The sequence below is a fragment of the Vanellus vanellus genome (assembly GCF_965231255.1).
Source record: "Vanellus vanellus genome assembly, chromosome: 1".
Lineage (NCBI taxonomy): Eukaryota > Metazoa > Chordata > Aves > Charadriiformes > Charadriidae > Vanellus > Vanellus vanellus.
Genome location: NC_138905.1, coordinates 177324046 through 177348332, shown reverse-complemented (window position 1 = coordinate 177348332; position 24287 = coordinate 177324046). Strand labels below are relative to the sequence as shown.

The 24287-nt window shown below is 37.1% G+C and overlaps 1 protein-coding gene across 1 annotated transcript in view; it reads left to right on the top strand.

Annotated features, from left to right (window-relative positions):
* Nucleotides 1-24287, top strand: part of PIBF1 (progesterone immunomodulatory binding factor 1) — a gene marked incomplete at its 5' end in the record, with an annotated part of 123902 nt that overhangs the window by 77261 nt on the left and 22354 nt on the right. Inside the window, 4 exons of the mRNA XM_082494717.1 lie at nucleotides 485-575; nucleotides 8107-8209; nucleotides 13893-14023; nucleotides 23307-23391. Coding sequence (XP_082350843.1) covers nucleotides 485-575; nucleotides 8107-8209; nucleotides 13893-14023; nucleotides 23307-23391 — 410 coding nt within the window. The remainder of the gene's footprint in view (nucleotides 1-484; nucleotides 576-8106; nucleotides 8210-13892; nucleotides 14024-23306; nucleotides 23392-24287) is intronic.

Below are 24287 nucleotides of genomic sequence, written 5' to 3'. Positions count from 1 at the left end.
CCTTCTGGTCCCATGGACTTGTTTATGTGCAGTCAGCTTAAGCACTCCCTAATTTTATCTTCCTCTACTTCCTCATGTATGCACAGAAAATGAATTCTGTAGAAAGAAAAACCTAAACAACCTAACCATGTACTGCAGAATTAAACTTACACTATCAATGTGTATTTTGTGACTATTCCAATAATAAGAATATTCAAGGACACTGAACTCTTTACTTTCATATTGCATAAGTCTTATGCTAATTAGAAAAATAAAGAGTGAAAAGCCTGCCAGTATTGTAAAAAATTAATATATGGCACTGTATTAATGCTAATTGTGAACAAAATTGTTCCACTGAAATCCAGAACATTACATCAACTGAAAATCTAGCTTCTAGAAAAACATTTGCATGTGTGTATAATTATAAATAGAATTGTTTAGAAGTTTGTAGGTTCTTGCACTGTAATTACGTTCTTCAGCAGTACCTTTCTGGAATTTTTTGCAGTGGAAAATGAAGTTGAAGCTGAAAGGGTTCTCTTCTCATACGGGTATGGTGCTAATGTTCCTACAACAGCCAAAAGACGACTAAAGCAAAGGTAAAAATGTGCCTCCTTAATTCACTTGTTCAAGATAAAGTAGACGAAGATATGTGCATTATGTTTTGTCTTAGAATCCAGCCAGTTTGATTAACATAAAGAGGTTTTTTTTAAAGACTTAGGTATACAGGAATAGAATGAAGACTAGGACCTGTTAATGTGGTTGATGCATATAAATGAGCATATATATTTTTTTCTAGATAATTTTAAGATTTTTTCCTTATCTTTCAGAGAGATTAATTTTAACTGTATAAAACTAAACAGCTGTAAAAACAGACTAGTTACATTGTTTACATTTATATAATAGGAAAAAAAGTTTTTAATACCATAGAAATGATTGTATGTAATTGTAACAAAAACACATCTGCCGGGAAATTAAGGCAGCCAAGGTTTCAGAGCATCTCTATTTCATCTTTACAAATACAGTTTCTGATTCCTGTTATTTCTTCAGTTTGCTCTGATACCATTTGATCAATAGATAAAAATGATGTGTTGGTTGAATAACATACCCTTGATTGTAGTAATTTTAAAACAATAAATTTATATTATGCATTGTCTTTAAGAATTAATAGTGACATTTGAATGGCTCCTTGTAAGCATAAAGGCTACAACTCACTGTGAAGTATTGGTAATGTGAATTTATTTATAGATTTATTAAACTGTGACCACAGCAAAATGTATTTTGCTGTTCTTCACAATATGTATAGATAGTATAAAAAGAAAACATAACCTAATATCAGAATCATGGAATAGTGGAATGATTTAGGTTGGCAGGAACATCTGGAGGTCAACAGGGTTCAATGCCCTGCTCAGAGCAAATCCAGTTGTTCAAGAGCTTGTCCAGCTAAGTTTTGATTTTCTCTATGGATAGAGATTCCATATCCTTCACAATATCAGGTCAGTGTAATGTGATTTTATTTTTTTTGTCCAGAATCCTGTCTCCAGCCAGGCAGAGGAGACACCACAATTAAGAAGGTGGTTCTCCCAAGGTTAGACTCATTCCTTGCACTTTGAGTGTGCCTACAATTTGCTCAAATGCAAGAAAGTCAACTGCGTAGTTTGTGTTAGTGGTAGACTTTGACCGCGCTCTCTTCTACCTAAATGAGAAACTCCTCCATCGTTGGTGAACACACAAAGAAGAGTATAAAGACAGGGCAAACATGTACCATCGCTTCACAGTGCACATTTCTATCATTCAGGAGCTGGAAGTGCAGTTTTTGTCATGTATAACTTTTTTTTTCTACAAGTATTAGTTTTTAGTTGTTTTTGTCCTCTTAACCCCTTCCTTATCCATGACAAAGAATATTTAACATAGAAAGTTAGTGATGAGAATTAAGGGCAAATGATGGTTTGTTCATGTTTGCAACAAAGATTTATGGGCCAAGTACTATTTCTTTGGTCCTTTTTTTTTTTAAATAAGTGTTGTCGATTGGATTGTCAATCAGATTAGACCTGTTGTGCACTGAGTTACATATTGCTGACAAAAATAATGAATATTTTATGTAGTACTTAACTTTGGCATGGCTTAATTTGCTCTTTCACATCTTTAAGCCTCCTCAGATTGTAAGATTTCTTTTTATGTTCATAAACCCAACTCTTAACCATTCTATGAAAAAAAAGAAAAGAGAGGGGCAAAAAACTCGATAACCCTGTTGTATGTCTGTTTTAAGAGACTGTTGAGAGTTCTATAGTATCATTTCCTAAAACTTTAGTTCCTTCCTCCTCTGTCAATGGTTCGAGAACTTTTCTGAGTTTCAGCTTAGATGCTTCTTTTTCCCCACCTTGTTAGATTCGCTTTAGATTGTTTACATATAAAAGAATTCTGCTAAATCACTTTTGAATGGTGAATCATAGAATGGTTTAGGTCGGAAGGGACCTTAAAGATCATCTACTTCCAACCCCCCTGCCATGGCCAGGGACACCTGCCACTAGGCCAGGTTGCTCAAAGCCTCATCCAACCTGGCCTTGAACACTTCCAGGGATGGGGTCTCCACAACTTCTCTGGGCAACCTGTGCCAGTGCGTCACCACCCTCATAGTGAAAAACTTCTTCCTGATATCAAATCTAAACCTGCCCTCTTCCAGTTTGAAGCTATTCCCCCTCATCCTATCACTAGATGCCCTTGTAAAAAGTCCCTCTCCAGCTTTCTTGTAGGCCCTCTTCAGATCCTGGAAGGCCACTATAAGGTCTCTACAGAATATTCTATTCTCTGGGCTGAACAACCCCAACCCTCTCAGCCTGTCCTCATAGGAAAGGTACTCTAGCCCTCTGATCACCTTTGTGATCAATAAGCCAGGATTTCAGATGTGCTTGGAAGACACTTTTTGAGCTTAGCAGTGGGTCTATCAGAATGCCTCATATAATCCTTTTGTTCCAAAAGGCATTGGCAGATAAGGCTTTTTTAATGCTTCATAGTGGTGTTGGAGACTTCATAGACTTTCTTTATCTTTTAAAATTAAGAAGGTTAAAATAGCCATAAAAATCTGTGTATGGTTTACCTGCTGCTGTTCTGACTCGAGGAAAACTGCCATGCAGAAAATGTGTGTGATGCCTATGGCTCCCTAAGCTTTAAAGCAAAGTGTCTGTGAAACCAAGTTCTGTGTTTTGAGCTATTAAAGAAATACAGATAAGTTTTTTTTCTGCTCTCCACAGTTGCTTAAGGAAAAAGAATCTGTTACAAATGTCAATAATCATCTTTCTGGAGTCCACTACCTGCTCTTTAATTCCAGACATATGGAATCCTAAATGAAGTGCTCTTATAATTTACAGCATGCATTTCAGTCTCTGAAACTTTGTACAAAACCACCTATTCAAGCATAGTGGGTTGTGGGGTCTATACCTCCTTGTCTATTTGTCAGGAACAACTATTTCATTATTTTGGGCATAGGCACCATACACCCATACTACTAAATTAAACATGCCTGGCAACATTCTGAAGCATCGAGACCAAATGGCATGTAGTTGCCCACGTCCATAAAACTAAACTATTGTAGGCATGTGAACTACATATATTGGCAATGGTTGCTTGTACACGCTAGTTCTTCAGCTATGCCTAGGAACTGTTTGGGAGAGTGTTAATAAGTAAATGCAAGAATACTACCAGAAACACTCTAGTGGTTTGCTAACAATAAATTATCACATTCTTGAGCACTTGTCCCTGTTTGAGGACAAATTATGTGATAATTTTCTAGTACAGTTGGAATCAAAGTTTTCCAGAATAAGATGTCTTTGCAGATCAGTCTCTTCATCACTTTGCTTTAAATTTAAACTAGTCAAAAAACAAATTGACAACCATACTTGAAAGACATACTTGTGTTTATCCTTAAATACTTGCAAATTCAGGTCAAGTTCACTGAGTAGTTGTAGCTGGGAAAATTATGATGGGCTACACTCCCAAAGTTGCCATGGGAAGATATCCATGTTTCCCCTTACACTCTAATAGCTAATGTATAAGATCCCTAACTAGAGATACTAGAGAAGTGGTTCATTTATCTTTTGTACTAGATGGGATCTTAACACACATCTCCTATCTCCTAAACGGACATAAGCTTAGGAAGTGCCGGCTAGATGAATAGACAGTGGGGTGGATTGAGAACTGGCTGACAGATAGAGCTCAGAGGGTTGTGGTTAGTGGTGCAGAGTCTAGTTGGAGGTCAGTAACAAGTGGTGTCCCTCAAGGGTCAGTACTGGGTCCAGTCCTGTTCAATATATTCATCGATGATCTGGATGAAGGGATAGAGTGTACCATCAGCAAGTTCGCTGATGACACTAAACTGGGAGGAGCGGCTGACACGCCAGAAGGCTGTGCTGCTTTACAGCGTGACCTGGACAGGCTGGAGAGTTGGGCAGAGAGGAACCTAATGAAATTCAACAAGGGTAAATGTAGGGTACTGTACCTGGGGAGGAATAACCCCATGCATCAGTAAAGTTTGGGGGCTGACCTCCTGGAGAGCAGCTCTGTGGAAAGGGACCTGGGAGTCCTGGTGGACAACAGGATGACCATGAGGCAGCAATGTGCTCTGGCGGCCAAGAGGGCCAATGGCATCCTGGGGTGCATCAAGAAGAGTGTGGCCAGCAGGTCGAGGGAGGTCATCCTCCCCCTCTACTCTGCCCTGGTGAGGCCACATCTGGAGTACTGTATCCAGTTCTGGGCTCCCCAGTTCAAGAAAGATGGGGATCTGCTGGAGAGGGTCCAGCAAAGGGCTACGAAGATGATGAGGGGATTAGAACATCTTTCATATGAGGAAAGGCTGAGGAACTTGGGTCTCTTTAGTCTAGAGAAAAGAAGAATGAGGGGGGATCTTATTAATGCTTTCAAATACTTAAAGGGAGGATGCCAGAGGGATGGGAGGAGTCTTTTTTCAGTGGTGCCCATTGATAGGACGAGGGGTAATGGTCACAAGCTTGAACATAGGAAGTTCCATCTTAACATGAGGAGGAACTTCTTTCCTTTGAGGGTGGCAGAGCACTGGAACAGGCTGCCCAGAGAGGTTGTGGAGTCTCCCACTCTGGAGACATTCAAAACCTGCCTGGACGCTGTCTTGTGCAACCTGTTGTAGGTGACCCTGCTCTGGCAGGGGGGGTTGGACTAGATGATCTCCAGAGGCCCCTTCCAACCCTGACTATTCTGTGAAATGAAAATCCAAATAACTAGTTTAGCGGATTAATTTCTGTTTTTCTCAGTTATTGTTTATACAGTCTAGTGCTCCTTGTAGGAGGAACTGAGAGAACCAACCTCTTAGTGAATGCTATTGAGAATTTCAGCTAAATCCTCTCATACAAGGCAAAAGTAAAAGATTGTCTGCATGAAAGGGCAGGTTTATAGAATCATAGAATTCTCTAGGTTTGAAGAGACCCTTGGGATCATCAAGTCAAACCATCTACCCTACTCTACAAAGTTCTCCCCTACACCATATCCCCCAACCCCACATCTAAATGTCTCTTAAACACATCCAGGGATGGTGACTCAACCACCTCCCTGGGCAGTCTATTCCAATGCCCGACCACCCTTTCTGTGAAAAATTCTTTCCTAATGTTCAGTCTAAATCTACCCTGTTGGAGCTTGAAGCCATTCCCTCTTGTTATGTCATTAATTACCTGTGAGAAGAGACCAGCACCAACCTCTCTCTACAGTGCCCTTTCAAATAGTTGTAGAGAGTGATGAGGTCTCCTCTCAGCCTCCTCCTCCTCCAACTAAACAGTCCCAGCTCCTTCAACTGCTCTTCATATGATTTGTTTGCTAGGCCCTTCACCAGCTTCGTTGCCCTCCTCTGCACTCGCTCCAGCACCTCGATATCTCTCTTGTATTGAGGTGCCCAAAACTGGACACAATACTCGAGGTGTGGCCTCACCAGTGCTGAGTACAGGGGCACAATCACTTCCCTATTTATAACACAGGTGAAGAATATCAAGGCTTCTGCCAAATCTAAAAGTGTATTCCCTTTTACTGAGGAGAAGGCGGAGGTTATGACTGGTCAAATTTTCAGAGAAAATTTATACACTCACCTAACTTTACACATTCTAAGCCTCATCTTAAGGGTGAATATAATCTCCCTGTTGGTCTGCTTTAGACCGCTTAATGCTCTTAAAGATTCAGTATCATGGTCAAGAACTGGATAACACTTTGCTATCCATTATTTGGAGAATAACAGTCTTACGTTTTCAGTTTATGGCTGGTAAGCATTGAGAGTCTGAGATCTGAACTGGGGTGACTTCTCCCTTTCTTCAATATGTAAGTTTCTGAAAAATGGCACACGTTTGACTGGAGGGATAGATTGTTGTGGAGAGCCATTAGTCCAGTGGTTAAGGCACAATGAAAAGGAGTATTAGCTCTGTGTATCTTCCTAATTTTTAGAGCTCTGAATTTCCCATGTCATGTTGTGAAACAGATTGGTGACTAGAGTACCTAAACATGGAGGAGTACAGTGAAAAACCCTCCAGATACAATTTTGATAATAAGCCACCAAGCTGCTGAATCCTGCAAAGATGGCAGGATTTATTACAGGATACATAAATTTAGACATCTCATCACAGGTTTAACACAGAAACTTGCCATCTAACCTTCCGTTATAACCAATTTAATTCTAATCAATACCGTCAATGGAGTTTGGAGTACATTTCAGTTCACCATCCAGGAGTCCATTTTAGTGGTATATAGTCAGGTGGTAGGCTATACTGAATAGGACTGAGTGATTAGTAACAGCTTCAAAGACTAGGTTATATATCATAGAATCATAGAATGGTTTAGGTTGGAAAGGACCTTGAAGATCATTGAGTTCCAACCCCCCTGCCATAGACAGGGACACATCCCACTAGACCAGGTTGCCCAAGGCCAAGTCCAGCCTGGTCTTGAACACCTCCAGGAACGGGGGCTCAACAACCTCTCTGGGCAACCTGTTCCAGTGCATAACCACCCTCAAAGTGAAAAATTTCTTCCTAATGTTTAATCTAAACCTGCCCTCTTCCAATTTAAAGCCATTCCTCTTTGTCCTATCGCTATATGCCCTAGTAAGAAGTCCTTCCCCAGCTCTCCTGTAGGCCCCCTTTAGGTACTGGAAGGCCGCAATAAGTTCTCCCTGAAGCTTTCTCTTCTCCAGGCTGAACAGCCCTAACTCTTTCAGCCTCTCCTCATAGGAGAGGTGCTCCAGCCCTCGGATCATCCTTGTGTCTCTCCTCTGGACACGCTCCAGCAGGTCCATGTCCTCCTGATGTTGGGGACTCCAGAGCTGGATGCAGTACTCCAGGTGGGGTCTCACAAGAGTGGAGTAGAGAAGCAGAATCACCTCCGTTGTCTTGCTGGCCACACTTCTGATGCAGCCCAGGATATGGTTGGCCTTCTGGAAGTAGGCTCTGCAATTGCATACTGAATCTTCCCTTTGCTGCCTATGGAACCATACTGTTGAATGAATGATAAACTCTTTTGACTTTGGACAGGAAACATGCAAAAGGTTGAGGATCTAATTTTTTGGCTAGGGTGTTTAAGTAACTCAGTAATCCTTTCTCTTCACTTCTGAGTTAATTTGTGGATCTGCATAAGAGTTTATTTTTAGAAAGTGGCAATAACGTTTAATTATTTAGCATATTAAATGTCAGATAAAACTAATTTTGCCTCTGTTTTGAAAATGATATATACAGAATGTATATTAATGTGCATTTTTTAAAAAATATTTGAGAAGCCAATTACAGTGATTCCATTTAGTTGCTAAAAAATAAATACTCATAATTAGTTGAAACATTTTGACATGATTATGTGATTGTGTAGTACTGTACAAATTGTATAGGAGATTACTTTGTAAAAAATATTACAATGGCATAACTGGGGGAATGTTATTTCAGTGCTGTTAAATTTTGTAATATTTTAATTGTTTTTCTAACTTTGACCATTCTGCATGTTTTATTATGTAGTTCATATATATTAGTATTTAAGAATTGGTGAAAAATTAAGGCAATTGAGTTCTGAAATATAAATGTGAGAATTTCTTTTGCATATTTTGGAAAAAAATCAACTTGAGCTTGCTTTTTATTGGCACAGTGTTCACTTGGCAAGGAGGTTACTGCAGCTAGAAAAGCAAAACTCTTCGCTTGTAAAAGATCTGGAACATCAGAAGGAACAAGTAACACAGATTTCACAAGAGGTAAATTACTGCTACAAAAAAATCAAATCTGTAGGGGCTATAAACATTGCAGAACAGCTGTTCATAAAATGAAATATTTTCTAAACAGTGTTTATTATCTATTTGATGTCAAAAAATGGCCTCATAATTAACCACAACTCTATGTCAGATGTTTTCAAAGAAATTTATATTGTATTTTGAAACGAAGATCAAAAGAGGGATTACTTTACAGGCTAAATAAGAATGTAAGCCAGCCAGACAACACTCTGATTTCTGAACAGAAGACCAGCTAGCCAAACTAGTTTGTTCTGTTTGATAGTTAATTGTTCAATGAACACCTCATTACTTTTTACACAGCTCTTCTCTTAAATCACTTTTGAAGATATTTCTGTAAATCCGTTTCTACATTGTTCAGTTCTTGAGCCTTTTGAATATACAAATTGAGGGAATATTTAACATAAGCTGCTCTTTAAAAAAACTGACTTTTTTTTTTTACTTTTTTACAATGAGTTTAATTTCATGATCTTTTAAAATTCTGTATATGATACCTGAAATCACATATTACATTGACATGGAGAATAAACGCTAAACAAAACTTAGCTTGAAATCTCCCAGAATTAGGGCAGACTAATTTTTTTAAATATTTTTAAGATCGTCTTTTAAATTTCTCTTAGGAACCAAAGAATTTCTAGATTTGCTATTAGATATTGCCACCGTATGGAATTTCTAGGCTGACTTTTCCAGGAATGTGCTTAACAGTTTGATTTTTTTAAAGCCACGGCTGTTATAAATTCGGATAATTACACCCAAGTACTTCACAGTGCAAATACTTGTATTTTCTACATATTTAAAATCATATCATTTTATGTATTTTATGTGTGTATATATATGATCATATACGTTATTTCAGTTAAAGGTACATGAACAGTGAAGGGTTAGTCCAGTTGTTTTTAACCAATACTACAATTTATTATGGATTTTTCTAAGGTATATCCTAGTAATTTGTATTTGACTTAAACATATCTTTCAAATCTTCTTGACTGGAAGACATCCAGAGATTTGTGAATCCAATGTCATCCTTGGTCATTTTCTTTATCACTATACTTCCACTGTCGTTAATAAAATCTATGCTTTATTTCCCACTTAAATCTGTGTGGTTTCCACTTCAATACATTTCTTCATACCCACAGTGGGTTTATATTTGCTTCTAGATCACTGATAAAAGATTCAGTACCAGGGACCTTAGTTCAAATTCCTGCAAAATTCTACTAGAACATCTTCATTTTTGTTGTTCCATGGAATGTCATGGTAGCTCTTTCTTGATCTTTTATCATATAATTGTATAGTTTAAATCAAATTCCATCCAGTATGAAGTTACATGTCTTGCAGATAGCTAATGCAGAGCTACTAAGCCTGTTAACATCAAACTCATAAGGTTAAATAAAATCTTTTAAGACCTGCTTTCTATTAAACTCATGTCTGGCATTCAGGTGTGAATGCATCACCAGATTTCTGTCTTTTTTTATTTTAAATTTGCATAAGATTATAGGCCATTTTGTTTGATAACAATTACTTAAGCCATTCTGCTTGCCTTCAGTATGTGCACAAAGAGTTTACACTTGTTATTAATGGACTGGAAAACAGTTCATCATTCTCATGTTATACAAACCTATTATCTGACGTCTTTTCAAACACATGGTAAAAACTTTTATTGAAAACAGCATTATATACTGTTCTACCATATCTCCTGCCATAAAGGGTTGTACTGCTTCTAGCATTTATTTGCTCCCATTTTTTTTCATTCTAAGAGTTCTATGCCTGCTAGTATCAACTTTCCCCTTGAAGTTGTAGCTCCTCTTGTAAATTTTCTGTATTTCATATTTTATACTGATTGCTATTATCTTTCTTTATATAGTTAAAGTCCTTAAACCTCTGTTTGCTGTCTTTACTACATCCCCTAAACCAAGATAGATTTTTACTCCAAGCTATCATCTTTCTCGATTTGGGTTTTTTTTTTTTTTGTTTTTGTTTGTTTGTTTTTTTTTCAAAGAGCAAAACATCCTGTAGACTTACAGGATACTCAGGTAGCCCATTTTTATGCTTTTGATTGACGTTTTGTTCAGTCGTCTAGATGAAATCTAGAACGTGGATTGAAAGTTGATGCCAAAGTGAATGGACCAACTTTTCTTTTGAACTCGGTTTAAATACTGTTATTTCACTGCAGTATTTGTGATACAACTTCTTTTTTTTTAAGCTCTTTAAAGGAGGGAGGGAAAGAAAAAGATTGCAATCGCTACAATGGGTAGTCTTTCTAAGATTCTTTATTTGGACTGTCCTCAACCAATTTCTGTTGAGCTTTATAGAAAGGAATCATATTGATCTTCTGGGAAGGTCCAGTATTACCAAGAAGAAAATACTGACTTCTCCATAATTTCATTCATTTGATTGAAACCTGATATAATATGCATGCTTGAAAATTGGAACCCTATGGGAAAGCTCAGCTGCTGAAAAAAACTTGTCAGTCTTCAGTTAGTCCCATTATAGTTTGTCAGGCTTTATTTAATTGCAGGATCCTATCTACTTTCAGGTCTATGATATGGCATTAGAATTTTCCCTTAAGGTCGTCTTTCTGTTGCTTTGTATAGCAGTGACCAGCAATGTTAAAGTAGGTATTGAGATTTATTTCATACTATAGAAGGTTTGTTGACCATGTCTAGGACAAACAGAATAAATGAATTCTCATGACCCAATCCAAGAAAGATCCTCAGATAGTGATAATCAGTTTATTGCCTCTGCAAATCACTTCATGTTACTCTCAGTTTAAGTAAGTGTAAGGCTATATATCAGCTTCTGCAAAGTAGTAATTGGCAATTACTACATTTAGTATCCAATCTAAATTTTGGAATAAACTCATCTTGCAGAGATTTTGAACAACAGCGCCAGAACTGATGGACAGAGTCTCTTGTGTCTACAAGGCTAATATGGATGACTTAAAAATCAAATACTGAGTCAGTACACAGTAAAAGACATTTACTAAGCTGATAAACTTGGCTTGCTGCTGAATGACTTTTCATCATGACATTGTATTTGTGATTTTTGTATGCCTCAACTGAAAAATTTTTATCAAAAAGCAGGTTACATCTCACTCTGAAAGACAGAGTATAGATCACGCTGAACAATGATGATATCCTTCAGCCTGATGGCGATGTCTATTCAGGGATATTGAAGTACTTTGATTCTTATCAGTGCTAACAATGAGGAACTTCACACTGAGATGACGGCATCCTTTGAAAGTTCTTAGGCTATCAAGAAAGGAATGCCAAACAAGATCAGTTGGATTAATTGTCTCCTATAATGGCAGCCTCAAGGTTTTATACTGCAATTTTTAGACCATCCTAGAGATCAGTACTCCACGTCTTTGAATTACCTGTTTGTCATGTAAAGACTCTCTACTGTCTTAGAATCATAGAATGGTTTAGGTTGGAAGGGACCTTGACGATCATCTAGTTCCAACCCTCCTGCCATGGCCAGGGTAACCTCCCACTAGACCAGGTTGCTCAAAGCCTCATCCAACTTGGCCTTGAACACCTCCAGGGACGAGGCCTCCACAACTTCCCTGGGCAACCTGTTGCAGTGTCTCACCACCTTTGGAGTGAAAAATTTCTTTCTGATACCCAATCTGAATGTACCTTCTTCCAGTTTGAAGCCATTACCCCTTGTCCTATCACTACATGCCCTTGTGAAAAGTCCCTCTCCAGCTTTCTTGTCAGTGCCCTTCAGATACTGGAAAGCTGCTATAATGTCTCCCCAGAGCCTTCTCTTCTCCGGCTTAATAACCCCAACTCTCTCAGCCTTTCTTCATAGGGGAGATGCTGCAGCCCTCTGATCATCTTCATGGTCTGCCTCTGGATCTACTCCAACAGGTCCATGTCCTTCTTATGTTGAGGGCTCCAGAGCTGGATGCAACATTCCAGGTGGGGTCTCACCAGAGCAGAGTAGAGGGGCAGAATCGCCTCCCTTGACCTGCTGCCCATGCTTCTTTTGATGCAGTCCAGGGTGTGGTTGGCCTTCTGGGCTGAGATCACACATTGCCAGCTCATGTCCAGCTTTTCATCCAACAGTACGCCCAAGTCCTCCTCCTCAGGGCTGCTCTCAATCCATTCTCCGCCCAGCCTGTATTTGTGTATGGCATTGCCCTGGCCCATGTGCAAGACCTTGCACTTGGCCTTGTTCAACTTCATACAGTTTGCACTGGCCCACCTCTCCAGCCTGTCCTGGTCCGTCTCAATAGAATCCCTTCGCTCCAGCATGTCAACAGCTCCACACGCTCTCTTTCTTCCTGAAAGAGATCTTTTTTGATATCTTGACTTTTAGAAAAATAATCACTTTTTTAATTGATTATCAATTTATTGAATATAATTATTTTCTTCAAGAAGATGATTGCCTCTTTTTTTGTTGTTGTTTACTTCCCCACAATAAACTTGGAATTTCACTGTAGACTAGAATAGGTATTTCCTGAAGGAACTAATGCATTTAAATAATACTTAAAGATTTGCATTAATTTGAAGTTGAGCAATGTTACTGTCTCTCATTTCACTTTTTAAAACATGAGGTGGAGATAAATCCCCTTTTAGTAACGCCAGTAAAGTGAGCAAGCAAAGTTTTGTCTATATTCTGTTTTTTTAATAAATGTGACCCATTACATTATAAGTTCTTTGCACATTTGACAGAGTATAGATGGCAGAAGTAAAGCTGCAATAAACATATAATTGAATCAGAGAAAGAAGGAAACGCAGTCTCATGTTTTGAAAATTGTGAGTAGGAGAAAAATCTGATTTTCGGAAAGTCCTGAAATGGTATTTAAATAGGCTAGGTCTATAGGAAAGTTGGGTTTTTTTCCCCTGCTTGTTTGGAACAACAGAAAATAGGGCAACTGGTTCCTGAGTCTGATTTGGCAAATGCAGATTGTTTAATCTATTCAGAAATTTCATAAACTAATTGAAAAGCTTAACCATTTTCCATTGAATTCATTCCATTAGACCTGTTTGTATCTAAACTTCAAAAGATTTCAATTTATTTTTTAAAGAATCAAGTTGGTATTCTTGACTTGTATGTACTCCAGCTGCTGAAACTTCTAAATATTGATGTATGATCTTAATACTGTACATATTTTAGTGAATGATATTGTTATATTGCTCAAGATGCAAGCCATATCATGCAAGCTTTTTAGACCTAGTGGTCCTAATTTGTTCAGGGAATATGGCTAGAAAGGTTTATTGCCTATTTACAAGTATGACAGTTATTTTATGCTACTCTTGTGAACAACCTGTTGGATTTCACTGTTCATGTACAGTAATTGATTAGAGGAAAGGGGGCTTTTCTTCCATTACTACTGGGTTTGTATTTAGATTCAATTTCTGAGCTGAAAATTCCATTGTAATAGTATACTGTTTTAAAAAAGTCGTTTGTAGTCAGTAAGGTGAACAAACAGTGAAAATATCGTACAATTAGAATAGTGAGAGGATCACGTACTAGATAGTAATTTGAGGGTAGTTTGTTTCATTTTTTTTTTAAATAACTGGTTTGTTTTTTATATTATATGCAATTGTTAGTAATTCATAATATCCAATAAAAATTCAGTAATAAACAAGTAATTTTGCTATATAAATTATAAAATTTATAGTAGTAATACTTTTTTTGGCAGCTTGACAGAGCAAATTCTTTGTTGGGTCAAGTACAACAGCCGTACAAATACCTCATTGAAACCGTGCAACAGAGAGATTCTCAAATAAGTCTACAGAAAGAACATATTACACAACTTGAAAAAGATGTCAGGTAATTAAAATCACTGTTTCTTTATTTTAAACTGAAAATAAAATCATTTATGTGTTTGCCACTAGAAAACCATAACATTATGGGCCCTGAAGTAGGAGATGTTGACATTCCATCGTTGACTAAGTCCAGTCTTTATGCTGGAACTCTAGCATCTGTGTTTTCTCTCATACTGTCAGAAAAAGAGGCTTTAGGTTTAGAAAAGCAGCAATGACAATCAGGTTTAAAGTGAGTTTGGACTTGAGAAGAACTCTCATGAAATAGAGGGAAGTTCAGAAGAGTGAAAGGGAAGAATGATGCACCAGATTTACACAAGTAAAAATAAAGAAATAAAGTCAGAGAAAAATAATAAACTAGTCCACGAGCAAAGGGTATTTCAGGCATAGCTAGACCAAGCTCTAGTCTCCACTCTAGTGGAGACTCTCTGATTCGCTGTCATTCAGCTGTTAAAACTGTCTGAGCTGAGCAACTACCCACCATCATATAGCTTTATAAACTGTGTTTAACATCTGGTTCCCAAGTAAGCTGTTATAAAATAACAAACCCTTTGATTTTCAAGGAAGTGGATAGCTGTGTGCCACTGCACTACAGAAGAATTAGCATTTTGACTATTAGGTGTTTATGTGGTATCTGGGTTTAGGAAACATATATGGTAACAATTATGAAGCATTAATGTGATTGTATTATGAAGCAATTACATGATTAATACATTTTTTTCCAACAAATATGTTGAAGTAATGAAAATATAAAAAGTGGAACTCAACATAGCTAAAGACTTTATCCTACATACTGACTTACATATGCATCTGTTCAGAGTGTTTTTATGGTTTGGGATAGTGTTTGTTACACCTTGAGGAATACCTAAAAGTGCTAATTATCCAAGTAAATCTATACATAAATCAATATATTTATAAATAAGCTGAAATATTCATTCATACTTCTTGACAAGATCTCTTTCCCTGGTCTTAACTTTGATACAGTAAGAATAGATCTTTTTTTATTACAGAACCAAGTGTTTTCAGTATTTTCCTAGACTTGATATATTTTAAGAGAAACTTCAAAGGTAATTTTTTTTTTTCCAGGAGATGAAAAATCACAATGTGCTCTATATATGCAGGATCTTACTTTCCAATTGTTAATAAAATCATCAAAGAATTGGTTAGTAGCAAATCAAATTTTCAGATTACAGTAACATGAAAACGTCTTTCATTATTCACAATCATCCAAAAGTCTCTCAAAAGCTAGGGGAAAAAAGGGAGTAGATAGGTGAGGTTCTTTCTGAAAGTGTATGTTTCATGCCATTAAAATATACATGACCTTAAATGTATTATTAACATTGATTCTCTTGAATTCTTATGGCTCATTACAAATAATCTGTATGTCCCGATAAGCTTCCTAAATTTAGCCTACAAATTAAGGCACCTAAATTAGGAACTTAGTCATGTCAGCTTTCCTTAGTAGTTCATGGAGGAAGTGGCATCTCCAAAAAGCAATTCAGATTTTAGATGGAATGAGTAATTTGGTGGAGATGCCTATTACTCTCCATTAACTATAAAGCGAATTTTTGGCATCTTAAAGTGCCTGAGGTTAAGGAAGAAAACGAATCTGCACCACAGTGCGAGCATTCATGGTAAACATACCAGCAGCACCGTGCTGTGGTGAGCTGGGCTGCACTCACCACTATTCTGTGTTTTTGTGAATGAGAGTGTGGTCTGACAAAAAACTATTTTTAACCTTAATGGTTTTGTAAAGAAAAAAAAAAAACAAACAAAAAAAAAAAAACACCTTACTTTGCGCATCAAATGTTTTGGTGAGAAGTTTTTTCACGTAGTTTCCAATAATCCTTGTAAATGAAAAATAACTGTTCCCTTATCACAAGTTTGCCTCAACTTTTTTGTAGTTTCATAGGCCAGTGAAATTCTTGGAAACAGCCCAATGTCTTAGGGCTTTTGGTAGTTACCAGTAGTCCCTAATTTTGCTATTAGTAACTCCACATTTAAAACAAGTGTCCTAAATTGTTAGCTGATATTCCCTGGAGCACAGGAGAAATCGTAATCTGGTATAAAATTGATAATGTTGGTCCTTTGCTTTCCCATAAGTGAAGAGGAAGGTTAGAGGAAGGGATTTCTAACCAGAGAACCATTACATTATAGCAATCTTTTGTCATGAGGATAGCCTTTTGGAATCTGCTGATGACAGTTTTAAATTAAAATATCCTTTAGGTGATTTCAGATTACTTTGTGGACCAGTCTAGCTCCCAGCTATTCCAGAACTGAATCAGAATGGGATTTAAGTAAAGTAATGGTAATCCCTACCAAATATATGCCAAGTGAAGCTCTAATGGATCAAAAGATTTAGACCACTATTCCTAGCTGTTTTTCTGAGTTTGGTAGAAAAGTAATAGTGAAAACACTAAACATGGTTTATGAATCCTCGTTTCTCTGTATCTCAGAGCTAAGGAAAAAAATTAATATCTGTAAACTCATTTCAAAATGAACTGGTTTTTTCAACCATTACCTATAATTAATAGTTAATACTGCCAGTTTTGCAGTAGCCTTTTTCAAATTGAGGTTTAAGTTACGCTAGGTACACAAAGTACATTATTATTTCACATACAATACATGCATTGGTTTTATTTCTTGAAAGCAATTTCACAAGTACCAGCTAACAGAAAAATAATGTTGAAATTCTTGTGTTCAGACAGACCTTTAAAAATACTAGTGATTTTTTAATATATTTTTTTTATTCTCATATTTGAGTACCAGACTGTAGACAAATTAATATAATGTTGATACCCCTGCACCCTGACAATCAAGACTGAATACTTAGTTTTATCCTCAGAGCTACCTTATACTTGATCATGCTGTTCCTTACTTCGTGTTTAGTGTGCAGAATCTATGGTGGAGGAGTGTTCTTTTCATGTTGTGTTTTTATCTCATCTGCTTATCAAAAGAGATGGTTCTGCACTGTGTAAATTATGGATTCCCTAAGTAGAGCAGTCACATGTGTTTTCTGTGCCAGTGTTCTCTATCACCTCTCACTTGACTTTAGTGTGGAGGGATCAGCAAGAACTAATTTGCAAGTGAATTTGCTTTTTTAGACTTAAGCCATAATTGGCTTCTGTCCACAGTGATGACGGCCAATGATCTTTTTCTAATGTGCTCCGAGGCTGGTTAGGTTCCAGCAGGTTTCCCAGGATGAGTCAGTACTTTCTTGCAACCATATAAATGTTTTGCAGCAACTTGCAGTGCTTTGTATTTCCTTGTCTATTGAGAAGTCTGTTGGTTGCTATTGGATGTGGTTTTCATTCTGTGATGAAATAGACAGTCTTGATGAAATCGGCCCAAGAGGAAGGCATCTATGAGGAAAGCTATCTATGACAACCATCTGCTTAGTTTGGGCTGTGTGTGTTCTTGTGCCATACTTTTACCAATATTTTGCAAAATGACCTAAAGTGATGTATAATGTGGTCCCTTGACAGGCAACAGATGTGTTCAGGATTCTCCACACTGTATCATTCTATGAAAGTATCATTTCTGACAGCAGTTATTTCCACAAGACAAGCAGAACAGAATCAGGCAGATCATTTTGATATAATACTCTTGAGAAGTCGTGCAGATCCATCTAAGTTTCCTTCCAATGTGGTCTTCAAAGTTGACTTTAACCAAAGCAGCTTAAGTGCCTTCATCCTTAAGTGTCATACCTCTATGCCTAAGGCTGTCTTTCAGACCCTCCATATCAAAATGTCTTCCTTACTGTCAAACTGAATCATAGAATGGTTTGGGTTGGAATGGAGCTTTAAAGATCTAGTTCCAACCCCCCTGCCATAGGTAAGGACATCTTCCATTAGTTTAGCTTGCTCAAATCCCCATCCAACCCCTCCTTGAAAGGAGAGGAATAGTCAAAATAGGTACCAGACTGAATCAAGGCCTTAAGTAGTATATTCCACCAGAGCTGGAGCTACTTTGGTGGCTTGCTGAGAAGTGTATTTGTTCTGGACACCTTTCACATGGATCTGTGGATCTTTAGCCATACCTTCACTAAGAATTGCAAGAGCTATTGTGGTTGGAGTAACCACAATAACGCTGAGCTGAGCAGCTGTCATTGCTGTTAGTTATTTGCATGAGCAACTTAGGGACCCGTCTCCAGGTTATTACAGGTGTGTGACATTACTGCTTAGATTCAGTGTGAAGGCACAAGTGTATTACCACTCAAAGATAAAAGGAGAGGTTGTTTAGGGGTAATCCAAGCTCTGTAAGATGTTGCCCACACGTATGTTCACTACCACTGTCCTTCGCATCCCCTTAGAATTCTCCCAGGTAGGCCACCAGCTGTGCTGGCCCTTGGCTGTGTGTGGAGAGAACCGAGCTGCCCCTGGGAGCAGAACACCTCGTGTGCTTGTGCACTGAGCCATGCACCTGCAGATACGCTTCAGATACAAAACCTCTGGTCTTGAGTGACAGGGCGTCTGCAGGGTGAATTTATAGGTGCTCCACATATCTCAAAATACTCTGTTAAGTAACCTCTCGTTTATGTTAGTCCACATAGCACTCTCATTAATAAAAGTAAATAGCGATGGTTAATAAGAGCAGTGGTATATATGAGGATGACTCCTTCCTACTATAAAGAAATCTCTCTAGCATACAATTCTTTAACCAGAACTGAAAACATCACATTTAGCACTCCTTTTGAAAAGAAATGCCTTGTAACTATGTCATGCTGTGGGAAAACAAATCTCTGAATTTCATTCTTATGTGTGTAGTGAAGTAATTGTAGTTTTAGTACATAATTTTCAGCTAAAAACATCTAGGTTTATAAATAACTGGAGACATTAAACAGGACTTCATTCATAAAGAGACGGTATTTATTTTAAATGCAGTTACTCAAATTTCTCAGTACCAATGGGTGGTTTTAAAAGTGGTTCACTCACCCAAATGCACTCAAAAGCCTAACTGTGCAGCAAATATAGAAGCAGTACAAGGATTTTGCTCACTAAGAAGCTATGTACTGAAATGTTTCTTACCTAAATATTTTGGGTTCTCTAATTGCCATCCAAACATTATAAAGCTCAGCATACAGTGTTAGCTGAGTTTTTCCCATCACAGAGTGGGCAATGAGCTTTTTATGAGAAGATTACCATTCTGTGAAGTATGCATCATCTATTCCAACACTACTGCAGTTTACCTGAGAAATGATCCAAACAAAATTTGTAGAAATATATTTCTTTTTTTTTTTTTACAAATGAACATTTTCTTACCTGTATTGCTACTTTTAAAAAGTTGCTTGGGTTTTTTCTTTGGTTTTTTTTTTTCCAATTTGAAAAAGTAATTTCTTTTCAATTTGGACACTTCACAGATGAGTTTTTAAGCCACCTGAAGCATTCCAATTAAAATCATTAAGCAATACTCTCCTAAATGCCTTTAAAAATCTGATCTGTGGTTATTCAGTTGCATACTGAGAGATCACAAATTTTTCATATGTTCTCTCTTCTAAAGAACTTTTATTTGGAGAATTTTTTATACCTCCTTTAACTACATAACTTAAAAAGAAAATTTAACTTAGACTTTAAAAATTAGCTGTCTGCTCTGAGCTATTAATCTGTAATTTGCAGAGAAGGGATAGCTGCACTATATGCCTATACTATATGTTCAGTTTTATGTACAAAACTTTCACATATACTATTTCTATGTTTGATTTTTTTGATGTTAACATTTATATATCAACATAAAATGCAAAAAAAACCACTGGACTTCAGTTTTCAACTTCATCGTGCTGTAACGTGAAAGTAACAGAAAGGCACAATCCTTATTTCTTATAGTATTTGAGGTAGACAGTTCACTAAAAAGGAAACCTACTTGTTTTTGAACTGAATAGAAGTAATAATAAAAACGAGTAACATATAAAACCACGTTTATTTATTGTGTCCAGCATAAACATATTATCCAGAACATCTAATAATAGAAGCTTCTGAACAGGATAGTAGCTACAATATTTAGTCCGGAGATTTAAAAGACGGTTTAATTGCCCAAATTCAAGTCTTTAGAAGTCTGAGACTGGGAAATGTTAGTCTCCATTCTCCAGAAAAATCGAGTCACCCAAAAATGTCTTACGTTATCCAAACTACCTTGGCTTTAGAACCTGAGTAAAGTGAAACAAAACAAGCCAGTGGTTGCTATGAACAATGTGTATGTATATGACAAGTGTATTCCATGGTAAGTCTTGCATTCCTGGTACCTAGATTCATACCTGGCTAGGTTTTGAAAGCATGATGGAATGAAACTGAATCTCCTCCCAGATATTTTTGGTTTCTTCTGGAAATCCAGGCACACAGAAAGAAGCAGGAGCTGCACTGCTCTTCAGTTAATTCTCCAACCTGAACTTTTGGGACCACGGTTATGTAATGTATCACAAAGGGCACCTTCTCCATACTCAGGACAGAGCAGTCAGTGACCAGGACTGTGGAGCACATCATGGTCTACACTTGCCCTGCAGTGTAAAACCAACCATTTTTCCTCTTAAATAACTTCAGGGATATTAGATCATTTCAACACAGTCCATTTCTTCCAAGTGTTCGCGTGATTTCACCCCAGAACAAGTCATTGGAAGACTTTTAATGTTTAGTACTCTAGTACTTTAATACATGTCTGTATCGTGAAAATTTAAAAGTATGGTTAGTTAAAGATGGTCAAGAAGATCCTGTCACTTCAGATGAAAGTTACAACCCTTGAGCTCAGGTGTAAGAAGCTGGTTTCTCTAGTCTCATAGATTGTGGTTTCAGAATCATAGTAAGACCTTTAAGGCACACCATCACCATATGGAGCAGTCTCATCCTTACCTTTAGCTGTGGGTTTCCACTGTACATGGTAAATCATCTTGTTTTGGTGGTCCATGTGAAAAATAACCTTTAAAAAGACTCCAACTTCCATCCAGATCACTGAAGTGACCTACGCATACACATGTGTGGTCACAAAAATTTCTAGTACCAATATAAAAAGTGGGTTACCAGAATGTGGTTAGGGAATTATGATCTTTCAGAAGCAGTTTCCATTTAGGTCAGCTGAACTGTAAAGCTGTTCTCTGATTTGTTACGCTGCCAGTTAAAACTGGATTAGTTTCAAAGACTGTTTGGTGGAAGCACAGGGTGGTTTAAATCTAGAACCGGCTTAACTGCTGATATCCAAGATGCCCATTCACAATGTTCCATAACAGGGGCTGAAGTGGTCAGTCTTCCTCCCAAAATTGAACTTTTGAAGGAATTTCTGCTTTACTTCATCATTACAGGTGTGAATTTATTAATGTCGTGTCTGGTAATGCTGCTTTCTTCCTGCGTTAAATGTATATATGCCTCTTTTGCAGTGTTCTTTTAGAAGTATATGAACTATTTCCTTCTATCTGCAATGATGAAAAAGCATAACTATTGCAAAACTATTGCATGTGCTTTGATAATTGTATATTCATGCGTATGACAGAAAACACATCCAGTGCTACTGAATGAGATAGCAGTCTAATTCCTATATTTGACCACAAAGGAAAATGGAACTGCTCCACATGGATCAGTACAGTAATGTCCTATTGTTTCAGAAGGTATAACTAGAATAGGTTCTGTTCTGTAGATGAAACTGAACCTTGAACATGAACTTCTGGTTTAGTCAGGAACACTGGTGTTTATGCTTATTCAGTACACTATTTAAGGCATAAAGGAACTTTTATTATTGCTTCTCTAATAAGTTTGTGAGTCATTCAAAGCCAAAGGATTGGCTTATGCTGTTCAGAAGTACAGAAATCCAAGAAAGCCTGACATATCAGTAAGTTACAACACATGAACCCAGGAGAAAAAAATAGTACAGCAATTTCATCATGATGAAAAATGTCACAGAAAAAACTCTTGAAAATATTAAAAGAACTTTGTTGTTTTTCATGTTACTACTTTCCTTTTAAATAACTCAGACAACTAAGTAATTTGGCCAAAGCATACAATTTTTTCTGAGAATTAATGAATGCCTAGAAGGAATTGACAGTCATAATTTACAGTACAGAGCTTGCAAGGAACTGCCAGAAAATCTCTGGGGCAAAGGATGATGTTGCTTATTTGAAACAAGCGGATGATACACAGCCAATCAAAGAAAAGGTTGATTTATTTTGTTCATCATTTCTGGATTAAATACTGGGAATATTAAATAATTTGTGTTTGCAGCATATGCAATTGCTCCCTTCCATTTATAAAATTTTAATACGTTTGCTTTTGAACTTCTGACCTGTATGCATACTACATATTTGCACTCCATATGCAGAATTGCATTTTGCATAGTTCTTGATTTATGTTATAGTTTATATTGTACAGCCTATTTAGTTAAGTCATGATAATGGCGTACATAACATTGGTCTTCCAAGAAAATCTCTATGGCTGTTTTAACAAACTAGAGTGTATACTGGCATTACACATGCGTTAGTCTGAAGTTTATTGTTGGAAACTGATGTTGGGACTAAATATGAAAATATGTTTATTTATATTAGAAATGCTGCCTGGAATCAGAATGTGTATGCTAAACATCTCAAATGTTCATGTTCTATAACTAAGAAAACAACAGTTAAAGTTAAACTTGACATTGTGTTATAAAAGCCTGCCTTCATGCTAAAACAGTTTTCATACTTGGTTCACAGGACAAACTTGATTCTTCCATTCTCCTGAAATATAAAATAAAAATGGCAAAAATACATTTACAATTTCTGCAGAAATTACACAGCTAAAAGGGAGAGCTGGATGTTTGTCTTCCTTATATTTATTATTTTCTAAATACAGTAGAATTTGTTGAATTCTAAATACAGTAGTATCGAAAGAGGTGATACTGAGAGAACAGTGTGTGCTGCTACTACTGACACACACAACAAAGAAATCCACATTTTTATATAGAAGTGTAGATATAAGGAGCCTTACTTTCCTTATAAAATGAGCTCATTTTGCCTAGCAGAAACCAAGAGATAATAATAGAAGATTCTGGTAATTTAAAGTACCCTTTAGAGAACCAAAAAAAAACCCCAAATTTTATGAAGGTTTTGAATAGTATTTGTTTGTCTAAAATAAGATTTTGTATGTATCGGTGCATTTAGGCCCATTTATAAAAATTCCAATGCTTGAACATAGAGAAGAATCACTTGATACAATTACTTGAGCAGATTTTCATTGTTGCCGGTATTTAGCTTTAGAAAATGCATGTTTCAGGCGGAATACAAGATTAAAAGAGATTATCTGTTGCTATTACTGCATTTCCTATCCTCTTTTTACCAGTCTTTTAAATAAAGAAAAGACAGCTTTGCTGCGTGTCAAGAATCAAATGGCAGCAGATTTGGAGAGACTTCTAAATCACCGTGAGGTAATCTTCCTGTTTTAGCATTGCTACCATAAGTGCATTTTTTGTCTCCTCAGCCTTAAACCATGGAAAAAAGTGGTTTACTTTGATTTGATTTGTTGGGGTTTTTTGTCTGTGTAGTTTTTCAGAAACACAGGTGATTGTGTCTGTCCAGCACCCAGGAGGCTCTCAGTTGTTAAATTCTCACTGTTGACTTAGTCTCACTGTTCTTTCTTTTCTTATGCATACTATAGATGTTCCCTGCAAACTGTTTAGCGTTTCTAAGCATTTAACAAGTATTTAGATAAAGGTGATGAAGTTGATACACACATAATCTGCAAGGCCTTCATGTGCCACAATATGCCCCAGGATCTCTCCCTGCTCCCCAGTCATTGAGACCAAAAGCCTGGATAAAGCATCGCAGAATTCATTTCCAATACACGTATCTGAGTTTCTTTTCAACTCAAAAATAGGATTTGGGAAGAGGAAACAGGAGGTACTCACTGCAGTTTTATCCAGACAAGAGTCAGGCTACTTCTCTACTCTCTATCTGAGTTTCCTCCAAGCAAGGAGTCAGGGTGCTTCTGGAATACATCCTTAGATGTATAAGTATGCAAAATCTTGCCGTTTAGACATAAATGCACTGTATGGGGATTCCTAAAAGGCTTTTGTCAAGATTTCTCTCTAAACAATCTTAAGAGACTAACGCATCATGGAGTATAAGTGAAAATCTTTCTGCAGAGCCAATGTCTGAAACAAAGAGTAGAAATAAATGAAGTTTACCGAAGGAGTCCCATACACAAATGATCTGAAAAAGAGTGAATAGTAATATGGAAAGTTTGCTGAAGCAACAGAATACTGAAGTTACAAAACCAAAAGCTGACCATGAGCAGCTATTAAATGATCTCCCAGAATTGCTG